The sequence below is a fragment of the Phyllosticta citriasiana genome, assembly GCF_038021145.1.
Source record: "Phyllosticta citriasiana strain CBS 120426 chromosome Unknown IWZ02scaffold_13, whole genome shotgun sequence".
In the NCBI taxonomy this organism is placed as follows: domain Eukaryota; kingdom Fungi; phylum Ascomycota; class Dothideomycetes; order Botryosphaeriales; family Phyllostictaceae; genus Phyllosticta; species Phyllosticta citriasiana.
The window spans coordinates 939,115-953,330 of NW_027117290.1; the positions used below are offsets into that span (position 1 = coordinate 939,115).

At 55.4% G+C, this 14,216-nt stretch overlaps 5 protein-coding genes across 5 annotated transcripts; 3 read left to right on the forward strand and 2 right to left on the reverse strand.

Annotated features, from left to right (window-relative positions):
• Nucleotides 1-361: 361 nt before the first annotated feature.
• IWZ02DRAFT_73803 (cytokinesis protein Cyk3) lies at nucleotides 362-4,741 on the forward strand. Its single transcript, XM_066771144.1, has 2 exons — nucleotides 362-3,788; nucleotides 3,844-4,741. Exons 1-2 carry the CDS (start codon nucleotides 489-491, stop codon nucleotides 4,552-4,554), a joined length of 4,011 nt encoding a protein of 1,336 aa, XP_066619808.1. The 5' UTR covers nucleotides 362-488; the 3' UTR covers nucleotides 4,555-4,741.
• A 544-nt stretch (nucleotides 4,742-5,285) lies between these two features.
• IWZ02DRAFT_407933 (PhoD-like phosphatase-domain-containing protein) lies at nucleotides 5,286-7,762 on the forward strand. Its single transcript, XM_066765687.1, has 4 exons — nucleotides 5,286-5,453; nucleotides 5,518-5,529; nucleotides 5,633-7,233; nucleotides 7,337-7,762. Exons 1-4 carry the CDS (start codon nucleotides 5,376-5,378, stop codon nucleotides 7,521-7,523), a joined length of 1,878 nt encoding a protein of 625 aa, XP_066619809.1. The 5' UTR covers nucleotides 5,286-5,375; the 3' UTR covers nucleotides 7,524-7,762.
• IWZ02DRAFT_460498 (uncharacterized protein) lies at nucleotides 7,763-9,984 on the reverse strand. Its single transcript, XM_066768158.1, has 4 exons — nucleotides 9,843-9,984; nucleotides 9,386-9,540; nucleotides 9,125-9,333; nucleotides 7,763-9,076 (listed from the first exon to the last, which is right to left on the reverse strand). Exons 1-4 carry the CDS (start codon nucleotides 9,865-9,867, stop codon nucleotides 8,212-8,214), a joined length of 1,254 nt encoding a protein of 417 aa, XP_066619810.1. The 5' UTR covers nucleotides 9,868-9,984; the 3' UTR covers nucleotides 7,763-8,211.
• Nucleotides 9,985-10,068: 84 nt separating this feature from the next.
• Nucleotides 10,069-10,506, reverse strand: IWZ02DRAFT_73865 (uncharacterized protein). The gene has a single exon (XM_066771145.1). It carries the CDS (start codon nucleotides 10,400-10,402, stop codon nucleotides 10,112-10,114), a length of 291 nt encoding a protein of 96 aa, XP_066619811.1. The 5' UTR covers nucleotides 10,403-10,506; the 3' UTR covers nucleotides 10,069-10,111.
• Nucleotides 10,507-11,136: 630 nt separating this feature from the next.
• IWZ02DRAFT_73867 (aspartic peptidase domain-containing protein) lies at nucleotides 11,137-13,152 on the forward strand. The gene is made up of 2 exons (XM_066771146.1): nucleotides 11,137-12,117; nucleotides 12,174-13,152. The coding sequence occupies exons 1-2, from the start codon at nucleotides 11,457-11,459 to the stop codon at nucleotides 13,040-13,042; spliced, it is 1,530 nt and encodes a 509-aa protein (XP_066619812.1). The 5' UTR covers nucleotides 11,137-11,456; the 3' UTR covers nucleotides 13,043-13,152.
• The last annotated feature ends 1,064 nt before the right edge of the window (nucleotides 13,153-14,216 follow it).

The window sequence follows — 14,216 nt, forward strand, 5'->3', positions numbered from 1 at the left end:
TTACGGCGGTGATCCTGGGGCCGTCGCCTAGGAAAGGCAGGCGCCACCCAAACAGGCAGGACGTAAACAGACAACCCATGCAGTGCCGAGTACAACATCGATCCCGCATCACCTCCCCACGCCCGCCGCTGTTTGCCCTCGTCCCCATTCGCTCGCTCCTCGCTGCTGCATCGCGTCGCCAAACACGAATGGCCCTGCGCGTCTTTTTCTGCTGACTTCGACTGGCCTCTCATCTTCACACCCGCCTTGAGCTCAGCGCCGCATCTTGCGGTTCTGTTGCTCGCCTACCATGCCGCCAGCTGCGCCCGCCCTACCGACAAAATTTCCATGCTGGTGCAAGGCCACTTATTCATGGGGAGGAGAGGTAACCTTCGCCCACACCACAGTCGTCGACGTGGCTGACAGTTGCGCCGCAGACCAAGCGCGACCTGGGCTTCATCGAGGGCGACCTGATTGAATGCCTCAACGCCGGAGATGGCGCCTGGTGGATGGGTCGGCTGAAGCGCAACAAGCATGCCGTGGGCCTGTTTCCATCCAATTTCGTCGAGGTTCTGGACGAAAGCCTCTGGCCCGGAAATAGTCGCAACACCACACCTCTTGCCATGAGCAGAAATGGCAGCAACAACATGGCTCCCCCCAAACAGATCCCCCAAAAGCAAAAGAGCATGTTTAGAAAACCTTTCACCGCCTACTACAATGCAGGAAGTCCAAACCCCGCGGCCGCAGCAAGAGAAAGATTGGAAAAGAGCGGGTCAGGCTCATTGAGCTCTGATCGTACAGATAGCCTGAAGAAGCACCGCCCGTACTCGAGCATGAAGCATGCAACTCCGCCTGGGCACAGCCCAAACCCTTCTCCTCGAGGCTCCAACGACACGCTCAGCAAAATTCGCGGAGTTTCACCTGCGCCAGAGCGCACAGGCTCAAGCTTGAGACCGTCTCGTGCCACATCTCCTTTACCACCACGACGTGGGTCCTCGCAGTATCGTGCAGTCTCTCCAGCTCCAAGATCTCGGGCCGTATCCCCTGCGCCGCCGCAAAGTTATCGCGCCGTATCTCCTGCTCCCCAGATGTATCGCGCGGTTTCTCCTGCTCCGCCATCCACCTACCGCGCCGTGTCTCCTGCTCCACCGTCTACCTACCGTGCCGTGTCGCCTGCGCCTCCTCGAAACTTGCGGGCCATCTCTCCCGCTCCCCCCAGTACTTTTCGTGCAGTTTCTCCAGATTCACAGCAACACAGACCCATATCCCGTGCCGTATCGCCAGCACCGAACCAATTCTACGCACCGTCCCCGGCGCTTTCCCCGGGACCTCAACAGCAATATCGAGCATATTCACCAGTCCCTGATCTTCAACATGACTCCTTTAGACCGGTCTCCCGTGGTCGATCTCCAGCTCCGTTCGAAACGCAAGTCGGAGAAGAGTCACCGCCACCTCCCCCGCCTCCTCCGCATTGCAGCAGGTTTACGACCAGCCGAGTTCCATCAACAGAGGCAACGACCCGTGAGCCAATCCGAAATGGCTTCCGAACCCCGGAGCCACGCGAAGATCCACGAACACGCCCAGGCGCCAATTTGACGCCCTCACCACTGACCAACGCCATGAACGATGTCCAATCGCTACTGAAAGACATGGGAGATTCCAGAGCTGAGAGCCCATCTCCCACGAAAGACAAGGGAGTTTCTGCATGGGATCAATTCGGAGAAGTGCTCACGCCCAAAAATAAGCGCCGGCCTGTGACATCGATGGGATTCGATGCAGAAGACGAAGGGCATGCGAACGGACGCTCAGAAGGATTCTTGGCTCGGTCAAACTCGTTTGCTCCTACGCCGGAGAGCCCGCCGCAGGTTGGAAACTACCTTCAAAGAATGGAAGAGCACTTGCAAAATATGCAGTCGTTGAGCACAGGGCCCAAGGATGAACTTTTCTTTCCTTCAGCCAATGACGCTCCGCCGGCCCCTCCACCTAAGAATAACCTGGCCGACGACCGGCCACAGACTTCTCACGGAGCAGAGCGCTCGACATCCTTCTTCCAAGCGCGACCACGGAGTTCCATGGGAGGTCTGAAGCTGGAGTCGAAACCAAGTCTCAAGCATCGCAAATCGGCATATGAAATCGCACGACAGGGCCTCGGACGCACCTTTACGAACAAGACGACAGTCACGAACGCATCCTCAAATGCTACGAATAGCACAGACACATCGAACAGCACAAGTCACACGCTATGGAGCGGAACATCTTTGGGTGGGGTTAGCATGACGAGCGCAGGAAGCTTTGCCAGGAGAAAATGGGGTATCGGAGGCAGTATTCGAGAAAAGGATCGGGAGAGGTCGAAGAGTGTTGCAGACGTTTCGCGCACCAGAATGGACAGCGGAATGGGATTGTCGGATAACAGGCCAGAAACGCCATTCACCGGGGTCAGTTACCACTCGAGCCATGCAACGCAGCAACCTATCGACAACTCTGGAGAGCCAGGAGGCCTTCTTGGAGGCTTGACTTCGCCCAAGCCGAGGAAGAGCAACTTTTTTAAGAGAATGGTTGAATCGGCAAAGACAGGCGCTGCGAGCGCCCGGCAGACAATCTCAAGCAGTCCCAGCCGACCAGTCTCTCGGGCGAGTGTCATGCCAAACGGAGTGACAGCTATCGCAGGTGGCACTGCTGCTCCTAGCCCAACAAGAGACATGGGTCTTGGTACCTCGGACTGGGTCCAAGTTCGGAGAGACGTCAATCGATCTAATTCTTTGAGCAAGAACGAGCGCATTGAGAGGGCTGAACGATGTCAGATGAATGATATTCCGGTGATCAATCCCATCGAGGTGTTGGAAGACACCATGGAGGGCGACGAGAACCTGGACGGTCTGGCTGTCGAATCACCCACGGACTTTACACAGTGCAATCTGGCCAACGTCGACAAGAATACGCGATTCATCCAAGGCCTTCCAGTCATGACGACTCCGGCAAGTCTTGCTCAAGGGTTCGTTTGCCGCCCTTATCGCAGCGAGGTGCAAAGGTTGAGGGCAATCTTCACTTGGGTATCTGAGCGGATTACTTGGGAAGAAGACTTTGAGGCCAGCGTCAATACTCGGCGTGTCATTCAAACTTTGCGTGGTACGACTCAAGAGGTTGCAACCCTTGTGGCTGAAATGTGTGCGGCTGCTGGAATTCATGCAGAGGTTGTGCGTGGTTACCTGAAAGCGCCAGGGGAGGTACTGGACTTTGATCTGGTCGCGCATCCAAACCACTGGTGGAACGCTGTCATAGTTGACGGTGAATGGCGCATCATGGATTGCTCGTTGGCCAGTCCCAAGAACCCCAAGCGCAGCGCGTACAGCAGTGCTCCGAGCACCCAGGCTGAGGGAGGCTTCTTCCTTGCCAGACCAAGTCAAATATGCTTCACTCACGTTCCGCTTCTGCCTGAACAGCAGCACATTGTTCCTCCGCTCGAGCACGAAGTTCTCATGGCCCTCCCGTGCGCCTGTCCGGCGTATTTCCACCATCAAGTCGAAATTGTGGACTTCGACACCAGTCTTCTGAATCTCGAAAAGCTGGAAATGGCACACATTCATTTCTTTGTGCCAGAAGATGTAGAGGCATTGGCAGAGGTGGAAGCTAGGGTTCTAGAGAGAGACCGCGATGGCGACTTGTTTGAAAACGGGGACACGTGCACCAAGAAGGCTCTTTGTCAACCTGAGTGGATTGGTGGAAGGAAGAGATACACGGTCAAGGCGCTCCTGCCCGGTGATGAGGGCCAGGCGACCTTGAAGGTGTATGTGGGCAAAAGAGGCTTGCGGGTAAGTACATTCTCAACATATGCTACTTGGATGGGCAGTCTAACATTTTCCGAAGCATTCAATCAAATCAAACCCGCACGCGCTCGCCTTTGCGCTGCCCTTGAATCACACGGGCGAGAATCCTCCCTACGAGTTCCTCACTCTTCATCCAACTCCTCATGCCCAGCGCCATGACCTGTACGTAGCGCAACCTCAATGCGCGCGTCTCGCCATCAACAATACCTTCGTCTTCACCGTGCGCCAGCACCCGGCCTCCACGGGCTCCTACTTCAACGCGAACCCGGCATACGGCCATCACGCGTCTGCATCTGCTGGCTCCAACCTTACCCCAATGAGTGGTCGCGTTAGTCCCTTGCCATTCACTCGCCCCACATCGGCACTGTCCATGGTTTCCGCATCTGCCAGCAACGCCGGATCCATCTTCAGCGCCTCATCTTCCAGCTCGGACCCCAAGACCCAAACCTACTCGTCCAATGGTGCATCTGCTGGCATTGGGTCGTCCTCCTCAGGGTCATCAAAGCCGGCCAAGCTTGCCGTCCAGTCGCCCTCGGGTAAGATTCTTCGACTGGTCAGGAAGAGCGAACACATGCTGTCCTGTTCGACAGGGGCAGGAGTGGGCGGTGCAAGGGAAGGCGAGAGAGAAGGCGGAGACGGGAGCGTGTGGGAGACTGTCATCAAGGTTGGTGAGAGAGGTGTGTGGAGGGGTCTGGTTCTCGCAGACCGCAGCGCGAGGTGGTGCGTTTTTGCCGAGTGGGAGTGCTTCTGATTGAGCAAAAACAAAAGAAAACAAATCTGGAGTCAAGCAAGGACTTGGCTGGCGGGGGCTGGAAAGAGCATAATGGCGGGAGCGTTGGAACCTCATCCTGAGCTGAGAAGACGCCATCTTGACAGGAACTCATATTTGCAATGTCCCTTGGCCATTGCAATCATCTCCGGCGTTTGTCGTTGGGCTGCAAGCAAAGACGCACAGCATGCATGGTATCTGGCGCTGTACCTTTACTTGTTTCCTTTATTTGTTTCCCCTTTTCAAGTTTTTATGCACGTTAGAACAGGAAGTAGTGAGGGCATGGAAAGAAGGAGGGGACGATTGACGAGTGAATGTTAATATGAGGTATTTGACTGAACAGTCCCGCAGTAGCCTAGGTGTACGGTGATGTGTTGAGGGTTGTCTGAGGATTTTCCTTGTGGCTTTCTGGACAGGGATGGGTAGACAAAACAAGCATTACTATTTTTCGGGCTCTGAACAAATTGGCATTGCACCTACATCTTGGCCGACGAGGAAGTGGACTGCAAATGGAGGTCAAATTTTGGTTTGCCAGTGCGGAATTCGGCATGGAAACAGCCGTAATACTCCAGCCGGAGCGGGAGCAGACGTTTGTGTAGAGTTTCAGGCGTGGACCAGCAGCCCTGGTGCATGGATTTAAGCATGTCACTGACTCGCGGCCCGCACCAATTGCGTCACTCTTCGCATCGTGCGTCGACACATGCACTCCCGGTCCTGCATGCAACCAAGCTCCAACAGCTTCCGGTTTGAGCTGTTCACCAGTCGTCTTCTTTCCCATCGACATGCGCTGAGCAGCGAGCAACATGGCCTCCGTCTCGGAATACATCGCCGCCACGTCTTCGGCCCTGCTTCGACTCTCCGTTTACGTTTTCTTGCGATGGGTGCGTACAGCCTGCGCCCAATAGACGCGTCTCGTTCCTTGCTGACGTTGCCGCATTCGAACAGATACCCTCGAGCGTTGGTCTCCCTGCCTTGCTATACACCTGTCTAGTGGCCCTGAACTAGTCGCCAGGGACCGGTTCCCACGCGTCCTTGTCCCTGCTAACACGCGCCGCTCCAGGCTGTTCCGCGCATCGTCTTGACCTGCGTCGTCCTTTACGTGCCGTCCTTTCTGAATAGCTTCTTCTCGACATCGCCGTACAAGCTCGTTTCGGAAGAAATCGACATAATCGCCAAGGAAACGGTAGCGCTGGGCGAGGATGACGACAGCCCCACCGAGTCGGTCGAGGGCAATGGAAAGAAGACTGCCGAAGAGGTTGAGGTAGACGAGACGGTCGTCGTTGAAGAGAAGGGACCGCAGGTTCTGAAGACCCTTTTGACTGGCCTGCCCAGTCCCTCGTCTGCGCTATGGAGCTGGATAACCTTTGGAATCAACTTTGTCCTCGTCGTCATGATGCTGGATTTGGCGTTCCGCGCGCCCATCTTTTGGCCTTCGCACGATCTGTCTTTTGCCAGAGTCGGCTATGTGGGAGACAGGAGCGCAAAGATTCTCGTCAGGGAGCCCGACGGACACAAGCTTCCCATCTTCGTCTCTTATCGCTTCGCCGACCCGCCTCTGTCGCTGTCCTTGGGACACTATCCGCAAGACACAGCGTGGAAGCATGCGGCCGAGATTGCCTGGTTGACAGACGAGACGGACTTTACGGCTGCCATTGAGATCTCCCAACTGAAGCCGGACACTCGATATCAGTATGCGCTCTCGAATAACCACTCGGGCTATTTTATCACCGCTCCTCCGCCAGGGAAGATTTCGTCGCGCGCTGACAAGCAGCAAAAATATACTTTTCTGCACTCCAGCTGTATCAAGGCTCGAGTGCCATACAATCCGCTTGACCACCCTCTCCACATTCCAGGGTTCAATCATCTGGCCAAGCTGATTGACGAGCTGAAAGCACACTTTATGCTCTTCCTCGGCGACTTCATCTACATCGACGTCCCGCTCCGCCATGGTGAAAATACCGAGGCCTACCGCAGCGAGTACCGCCGCGTCTACGCATCGCCCGAGTGGCCATCCGTCTCGTCGAATCTGCCGTGGATCCACGTCCTAGACGACCACGAGATTGAAAACGACTGGGACCGCAACGAGACGGGCGTCTTTAACGCCGCCTATGAGCCATGGCGAGACTACCAAGTCTCGGTCAACCCGCCCGCCGTGCGGCCCAGCGACACATACTTCTCCTTCGTCCAAGGGCCGGCCGAGTTCTTCCTGCTCGACACGCGGCGCTACCGCGACATGAACCACGTCAAGGACGTGTGGGACGAGAGCAAGACGATGCTCGGGGCGCAGCAGCTCGACGACCTGCTCGCCTTCCTGCGCGCGCCGCCGCCCAAGCCCGGCGTGCGCTGGAAGGTCGTCGTCAGCAGTATCCCTTTCACCAAGAACTGGCGCGTCGGCCCCAGCGCCGCCGACACGTGGGGCGGTTACCTGGCCGAGCGGCGCCGCGTCCTCGAGGCAATGTGGGACGTGGGCGCCGCCGGCAGCTCCGGCGTCGTCGTGCTGTCGGGCGACCGTCACGAGTTCGCCGCCACGGCCTTCCCCCCGCCCCGGGGGGGTCGCTGGCCCGCTTCCGCTGCTGTCCACGAGTTTAGCACCAGCCCGCTCAGCATGTTTTACCTTCCTGTCCGCACATACGAGGCCGACGACGAGGATGTCTGTTTGAAGTGCGTTAATTGTTGCCCAGCACCCCCATCCCCTTTCCTCTTCCCCCCCTCGATATCAATCAATCATCATCCCATCTACATGTAACCTAACCTCCCGCAACAGATACATCCCCGACGGCAACTTTAAATTCGGCGCCATCGACATCACGTCTCCCAAGACGAGCGACCAGAGCATGCTCACGTACCGCCTGTTCGTCGACGGCCAGGAGGCCTGGAGCTATACGCTGACGACGCCGCCGGCGAGCCTCAATGCTGGCACCGCCAAGGGCAGCGGTGCTACGTGGGAATGATGGTGATGATGGCTGTTGTAACGACTAGGTATGTCGACGATGATGATGATGATGCTAGTAGTGATGCTTCTGAGGCGATTGATTGTGCTTTTACCATGGCGAGAAGGGTATTGTTTTATTATTTCTCGCAGCTGTTCAGACACGGACGGGGTTTGGAGATAGGGACAGGTTTCCTTATTGGCACTTACTGCGCGCTTAGACGTGTTCTGGATAACAATGAGCATTCGAATTTCTAGCATTGTCTCGACAAACCAGATGATCAGAACGTGGCATCTAGAACAACCCGCTTCGAGCTACGCGTACCTCTTTGCGCATGAATGCATATTGACCACAAACAAATGCCATGAAAACACTTTCCCCGTCTACCCCTGGAGGTGGAGTAGCAGATATCTTTCCTTCCTGGAAGTCCCATCCAGAAACGCCTCGCCCTCATACCTTTCCCGTGCCATACCGAGTCATGTCCGTTGATTCCTTTTCCAACCCCGTGAAAGAGCTCCGACCCAAGAGGAGAAGAAGGAAAGGAAGAAAAAGAAGAAAGCATCCAAGCGCCGTCCGACCCATGGCGCAAAAGCGGTGGGTATCCTGATTTGCAAGGAGAAAGAACAAGAGGGGGGAATGTCATAGACGAGCCACCGACAAAGTAAGAGTCTGAAAAGGAAAGCAAAAAGACATTGAAGACAGCGTAACTCTACTTGACGTGAGCATACTCGGCCTCCAAGTGACTCCACTCGGGGATCTCGCGGATGCGGCTCCACATGAACTTCTCCAGCTTGTTGGCAGCCTTGGCGTACGGCGTGTTCTCGTTGTTATATCGGCGGCAGTTGTTGAAGATAAGCATGGCGTCCTTGATGAAATCCTCGGGACCCGGGTACATGTCTTTTTCGTGCTTTTGCTCCATCGTCTCCAGGTCCATGGGCTCCTTGATCACGTCGTAGTAATCGGCAACCTCATCCTTATTGACGGGCTGCAGAAAAGGCCATGCGTTGGTGTTGTTTTGCATGTCATTGAGGAGGTGGAGGAGTTGGTTGTAGTTGGGCCCGTGACGCGGCGCGCGAGAGAGCTCATCCATGTCGGATGACCAGCCTGACGCTTTGATTGCAGGTATTGAAAGTGGATCAATCTTGGTGATGGGACCCTTAGCCCATTGTGCTGGTGGCGGGTGGACGTCGTAGCTGCGGCTGACAGCTCTGATCTTGGCATTGACAGCTTCTTTCTGCTTCAGCAACATGCGCCCAACTTCCAGATATCTGATCTTGGGCACCATGCTACACTGCATGATTGTTCCGCCCTCGTAATCCTTGATATAACCCATCCATTGTGGCTTTGGAAGCGTAATCTCTTTTGTGAAGCCTTGCTTTTTGAAATATCCAATGGCGTAATTGTCGGCGTACGTGAGAAAGTGCATGATTTGTTCCTTGGTAGTGGCTTTGACGTAGTCCTTCAAATGCGACATCAAATGCGCACCGTATCCCTTGACTTGCTGATCGGACGAGATGGCGCAAAAGACGATTTCGGCAAAGTGTCGATTGATGAAGGGCCGATAGGTGATTCCACTGAAGGTGGTTAGTGGAAAAGGCATAACTGGCACCCAGAAGACCTACCCGACGACTTCTAGCGGCTTCTTCACAATGGCCATGGAGAGATGAGTTCGATCGTACACCAGCCGGGCAATGTAATCCTTGGGCATCTTAGGCAGCTGCTTCTGGAATATACATTTTAGGCCGGTGAGGATGATTGTGCTCTCGCGCTCATTATCGTTGTTGACGACGCGGAATTCGATTTCGCCATTGCGCTCTTCGAGGACAGCAGGCTAGAAGCAATGCGTAAGCATGCGCGATGGGGTATGGGTGTATGCGACACACCTTCTCCGGGAATGGGACCGTTCTTGGAGCACGAGGGGCTTCTTGAGAGTCGGCCACAGCGTCGGCGGAGGTAGGGGCTTCGCCGGCAGGGGAGTTGGATGACTTGACACGTTTCGGGCTGCCCAAGCCCGAATGATCATCAGCTTTCCGTTTTGCTATTTTGCCATCAGTAAATTGGTACCGCTCGGCGTCCTGACACTTGAAGCATGTGAAGACGCGCTGATCGATGCCCAGGCCGTCGACACAGGACTTGTGCGAATACCATCCGCAGGCGGTGCACCTGACAGCGTCGCCGTCGTTGGATTTGATGCCGCAGAAGCAGTCGATCGAGTGGCTTGCATCTCTCATAGAGCGGCCGTCGTGGGGGTTCGAGGCAGCCAGTGCAAGAAGCTCGCGACGCGACATGGTAACGGATAGATATGCTCGGCTAGTGTACAAAGAGGTGGAGCAGACACACCTTCGTCCTTGAGGGTGGAGGCCATGGTGGAGGAACGAGGAACAGGAGACGAGAGACGTGGAGGCGTGGAGTCGGTGAAGGGCGTTGCGACTGGGTGCGGTGGGTTCCCTCGCGGAAAGAGGCGCGGACCTTGGGGACGATGATGCACGCGGCGAGCTGTTGGGAAGGCGGCGAGCCACAAGAGCATCCGAGCACGCTAGCCAAGCCCGGTGCAGCTGCGGAACACCTCGGGACGAGAACCGCCACCACACGGTCTCACATCACGACATTCATGGCAATGCGAGCTGAAATGCCCCAATTCTTGCTGCTACGTCAATTCCGTCTACAGCCTCAGATTCATCTTCACAGACACAAATCTCCCGCTGCGGATCACAACCATCACGACTCTCATGCACAACACCTCCGACACTCACACCCACTGAGCTGTGGCTCACCACTACAGTCAACTCCAAGGATCGCCCATCTCTTTTGACATCTACTGTAGTGTGATGATGCAGTCGGCCAGTCGTCCAGAGAAATAGTAATGTTGCCCGAGCAGCACGCACGCACAAGCAGACCATCGTCAAGCATTCGGTCCGGTCTCGTCACTACCGAAGAACCTGGACAATGACAGCAACCACTTGCGACTGGACATAGCGACAGCTGTTAGGCGGCTTGGCCTCTCGTTCGGCGCCACTGAGACTTGAAGAGCGTTTCTGTCTTGCACTCGCCGCGCAAGAGCTGCTCACTCGAAGACTGAGGCTTGGTCACCCTTTTTCATCTACGGATCATGCACGTAGCTGATGGACACTACCCTCCAGCGGCACTGCCAAAAGTCTCCTGGGCAAGGTTAAGAAAACGAGGCCGGGCAATGGAATCAGCGGGACAAGTTTGAGCAACAGCATGGAGACGGTCTTCCGGTCACCTGGCAGCAGCTTCTTTCTGCGGCAGCATGGGCTGGTGATTGGGTGACTATGGGAGAGGGTGGTGACCATGTTCCCGTCTGCTCCTGCGCAGCGGGCGCTTAGACTCTTTCTGCTTGATTGCTGCTTCTCGATTGCCTCACTCGTAAGTCAACGACCTCCGCCTCGGACACAGTTGTCAACAATTACAATACGGGATGGAAACACAAAGCACATTTGAGAGCTTGCTTGGCGTAGAAGCGGAACGGGCCGCGAAAGAAGTGAACAGACCGAGCATTTCAACGAAGAAGTCGAACATCAATCCAAACTTTGTCGGGGGCCTTTGGATTTGTCGCCCGTACAAATTTCACCACGCGCTTACCGAAATTTGAGCTTTGCGACAAGAAAGTGTCGCAAGGTCAAGCTCCAAGTGGTTAGTAAGAATTGACCTTCGGCGTGATGGCACCTGCAGTCCTTTGCTGCTGGACTGCTCAACCTCGACCTCTGCTGCGCTTGCCAGCTTTGGCCCAAAGCGCTGATCAAGCCCTCATGGACATCCGCAGACTCTCTGCTCTCCTCTTCCCAACACCATCATCTTCAGGCTTTCTGTTATCCTTTCCCCGACACTCTTGTCTGCAGACTTTCTATCCTTTTGCCGACATTATCATCTGCAGGCCTTCTGCTGTGCTCTTCCCAATACTGCATTACCCGATACTCCTCACCGTCGTCAACCATGCCTTCTTTGGCCACCTTGTTTGCCGTTTCGGCCGGCATTGCGACTGTTGCGTACGCGGCTGACGCGCTGAAACCGAAGGTCGTTGGTGTTAGCTTCGAAAGGACCAAGAAGCAAGTGTCCCAGCGACTGTCACTCGCCGGCCGTGGCACAGTTCAATTGGATCTCCGAAACGATGACCGCCTTCGATACAATATCAATGTCACTGTTGGCACACCTCCCCAAAAGTTCCAGCTCCAACTCGACACGGGCAGCTCCGACACATGGCTCCCAGACCGATTCAGCGACGAATGCGTAAGAACCGGCTGCAAACACGGTGTCTTCGAAAAGGCTCTTTCGTCAACGTTCAAGGAATTTCCTACGACTGATACATTCGGGACGGAATATGTGGATGGTACCAAAGTCCGTGGCGTCTTCTTCTCAGACACGCTCGAAATGGGCGACTTCCATATAGAAAACATGACCATGGGTTTGGCCACTAACATTACTGGGACCATTGAAACCCTAGAGATTGATGGCGGTCTCATGGGAATTGGATACAAGAGCAACGAGGCGATCGCAATTGATAACCCTAGCAACGCATATCCCAATGTGCCAACGGAATTGCTGCAACAGGGACACATCTCGAGCCTCGCATACAGTCTGTGGCTGAATGACGATGGTAAGCGAGCTGCAGCATGTGTTACGAGGCTTAAAATGCTGACGACTGCTCGTCAGACGCCCAGTTTGGGAACATTCTTTTTGGGGGCGTTGACATTGCAAAATACGACGGAGAACTCGTTGCCCTCCCCATCGTGCCCTCGAAGCCGGCCAGAATCTACAAAGACTTTACTGTTGCGTTTTCGGGAATGACTGTCACAGACAAGTCGGGCAAAAACGAGTACAACAAGCAAAATCTCACCTTGCCCGCCCTTCTCGACAGCGGATCCACCGTCACCTTCCTTCCCGACGACCTTGCACTCGACGTTCTTCAGGGAGTCGGTGCCGGTTTGGTGGAAAATGAATGGTTCGTCCCCTGCGCGCTGGGATCGCAAGGCGCTTCCATCAACTTCAGCTTCGGCGGCGCCGGCGGTCCTACCATTCCCATCCTTCTCGAAGACCTCTGCCTGCCCTTTACAGACATCGAAGACAAGAAAATCCCACTGGACGATGGCGAGCAATTCTGCAGGTTCGGTATCCTGCCCATGGGTGACAGGGGCGATGACGGGCTCGCCGCCATTTTCGGCGACACGTTCTTACGCTCGACCTACGCTGTCTACGACTTGAACCAGAATGTCATTGCACTCGCAAAAGCAAATTTCAACGCAACCGACTCCATCATCGAGGAGATCACCAATTCATCCATCCCTGGCGTCATGACTACTGCAGAGGCCATCGACGCCGTGGCGACATCGCCTACTGTCACCATAGACTTTGTCCAGGCATTCCCTACTTTTGAATTCGCCAAGGCAGCTGCAAAGCAAATGAGCGCGGCAGCGCCGGCGGTGGGCCAGCTGCCGCCGCGATTGTCGTTCCAAGTTGTCATGAGTGGATTTGCTGTTGTCATTGCAGGCATGCTTGGTGGCAGCTTGGCGGTGCTGTGGTAGCGATCTGGTGGCATGTTGGGAAGGCGTGTTTCCTTTTTTTCCCTATCAGCCCCCTCCTTCTTTGTGATGACGACCCCCTATAACATCATAGCAGACTAGCACAGAGCAGCTCCGGACTGGCGACATTGGTCAAGCTTTCTCGCTGGTAGGCTTACGAGTGTTGTTTGAGATTCAATAGACCCTTTTTCTATTACTCATTCTTCTTCCTGGCACAGAAACATGCATACGTGGCTTGTGTGTTGCTCAATTGACATAGGATGTCATGATTCACTGGACTTACGTGATAAACCAAGCTCACGAACCGATCGTTCTGGGAGAACGAAAAGTATTCCACTGATTCTTCACACAATCGTCTCTCCCCTTGACTCATGGTATTGCAGCCACACCGCCCTACCCTTCATTTCTGCTCTAGACTCAACCAGGCACTCTCGCCCGTCCATCCGTCGTCCATTTAAGCTCACCTCCGTCCGCGCGCTCGGCGTGTCTCGGGCAGATCTCAATCAGACGACGGGCCGGACGGGACGCCATGACGGGGGCAGCGAGCAAGCGAGTGAGCAAAATGGGGCAGGGTGCGCGGTACGTTTTACGTGCGTTACAAGAAAGGGCAGGCGGGCAGGCGGGCGCGAAGGCTTTCAAGTGAAGAAGTGATTTGCCTGCCCACGCACGGCGGATACGGCGTTTGCCGCATTAACCGTGTCTGTGTCTGTGCCTGACCGCGTGGACCGTGGAGAGGAGCGGAGAGGAGCGGGACCAGGTGAGAAGAAGAGGAGGAGGAGGAGGAGGAGGAGGAGGAGGAGGAGGAGGAGGAAGGCACAGAGGGAGGAAGCATCCAATCAATGATCTGTTTTTTCTGGTTCAGAGGGGCGGAATTGGTGGTTGTGTGCTCTTTCTCAGCTGAGACCGAGCGGGGCCGAAGGTCCGTCGCTCCGTATGTCCGAGTGTTGCGAGGGAGGGAGTGAGTTTGTGCACGGGCGTAGAAGTGGGCGTGGGTGGAGCGGAGTGGAGAGGAGAGGACAGGAAATTGATGAGGCGCTGCTGTGGTTGGTTGGTGGAGTGGAGTAGAGAGGAGAAAGTGTTGGCGGAGGAGTTGAGGATGGTGGACTTTTTGGACGGCGGAGCGGAGTCGACTTTGCGAGAGAAATCGAAGCAAGATCAGCTGCCCGGCCCAGGAAGG

Coding starts and splice junctions, on each gene's coding strand:
- IWZ02DRAFT_407933 (XM_066765687.1), top strand. CDS start 5,376: ATGGCCTCCGTCTCGGAATACATCGCCGCCACGTCTTCGGCCCTGCTT. Junction 7,234..7,336: donor GACGAGGATGTCTGTTTGAA/GTGCGTTAATTG, acceptor CTCCCGCAACAG/ATACATCCCCGACGGCAACT.
- IWZ02DRAFT_73865 (XM_066771145.1), bottom strand. CDS start 10,402: ATGGTCTGCTTGTGCGTGCGTGCTGCTCGGGCAACATTACTATTTCTC.
- IWZ02DRAFT_73803 (XM_066771144.1), top strand. CDS start 489: ATGGGTCGGCTGAAGCGCAACAAGCATGCCGTGGGCCTGTTTCCATCC. Junction 3,789..3,843: donor TGGGCAAAAGAGGCTTGCGG/GTAAGTACATTC, acceptor CATTTTCCGAAG/CATTCAATCAAATCAAACCC.
- IWZ02DRAFT_73867 (XM_066771146.1), top strand. CDS start 11,457: ATGCCTTCTTTGGCCACCTTGTTTGCCGTTTCGGCCGGCATTGCGACT. Junction 12,118..12,173: donor TCTGTGGCTGAATGACGATG/GTAAGCGAGCTG, acceptor ACTGCTCGTCAG/ACGCCCAGTTTGGGAACATT.
- IWZ02DRAFT_460498 (XM_066768158.1), bottom strand. CDS start 9,867: ATGGCCTCCACCCTCAAGGACGAAG. Junction 9,334..9,385: donor CGGTCCCATTCCCGGAGAAG/GTGTGTCGCATA, acceptor CATTGCTTCTAG/CCTGCTGTCCTCGAAGAGCG. Junction 9,077..9,124: donor AAGCCGCTAGAAGTCGTCGG/GTAGGTCTTCTG, acceptor AACCACCTTCAG/TGGAATCACCTATCGGCCCT.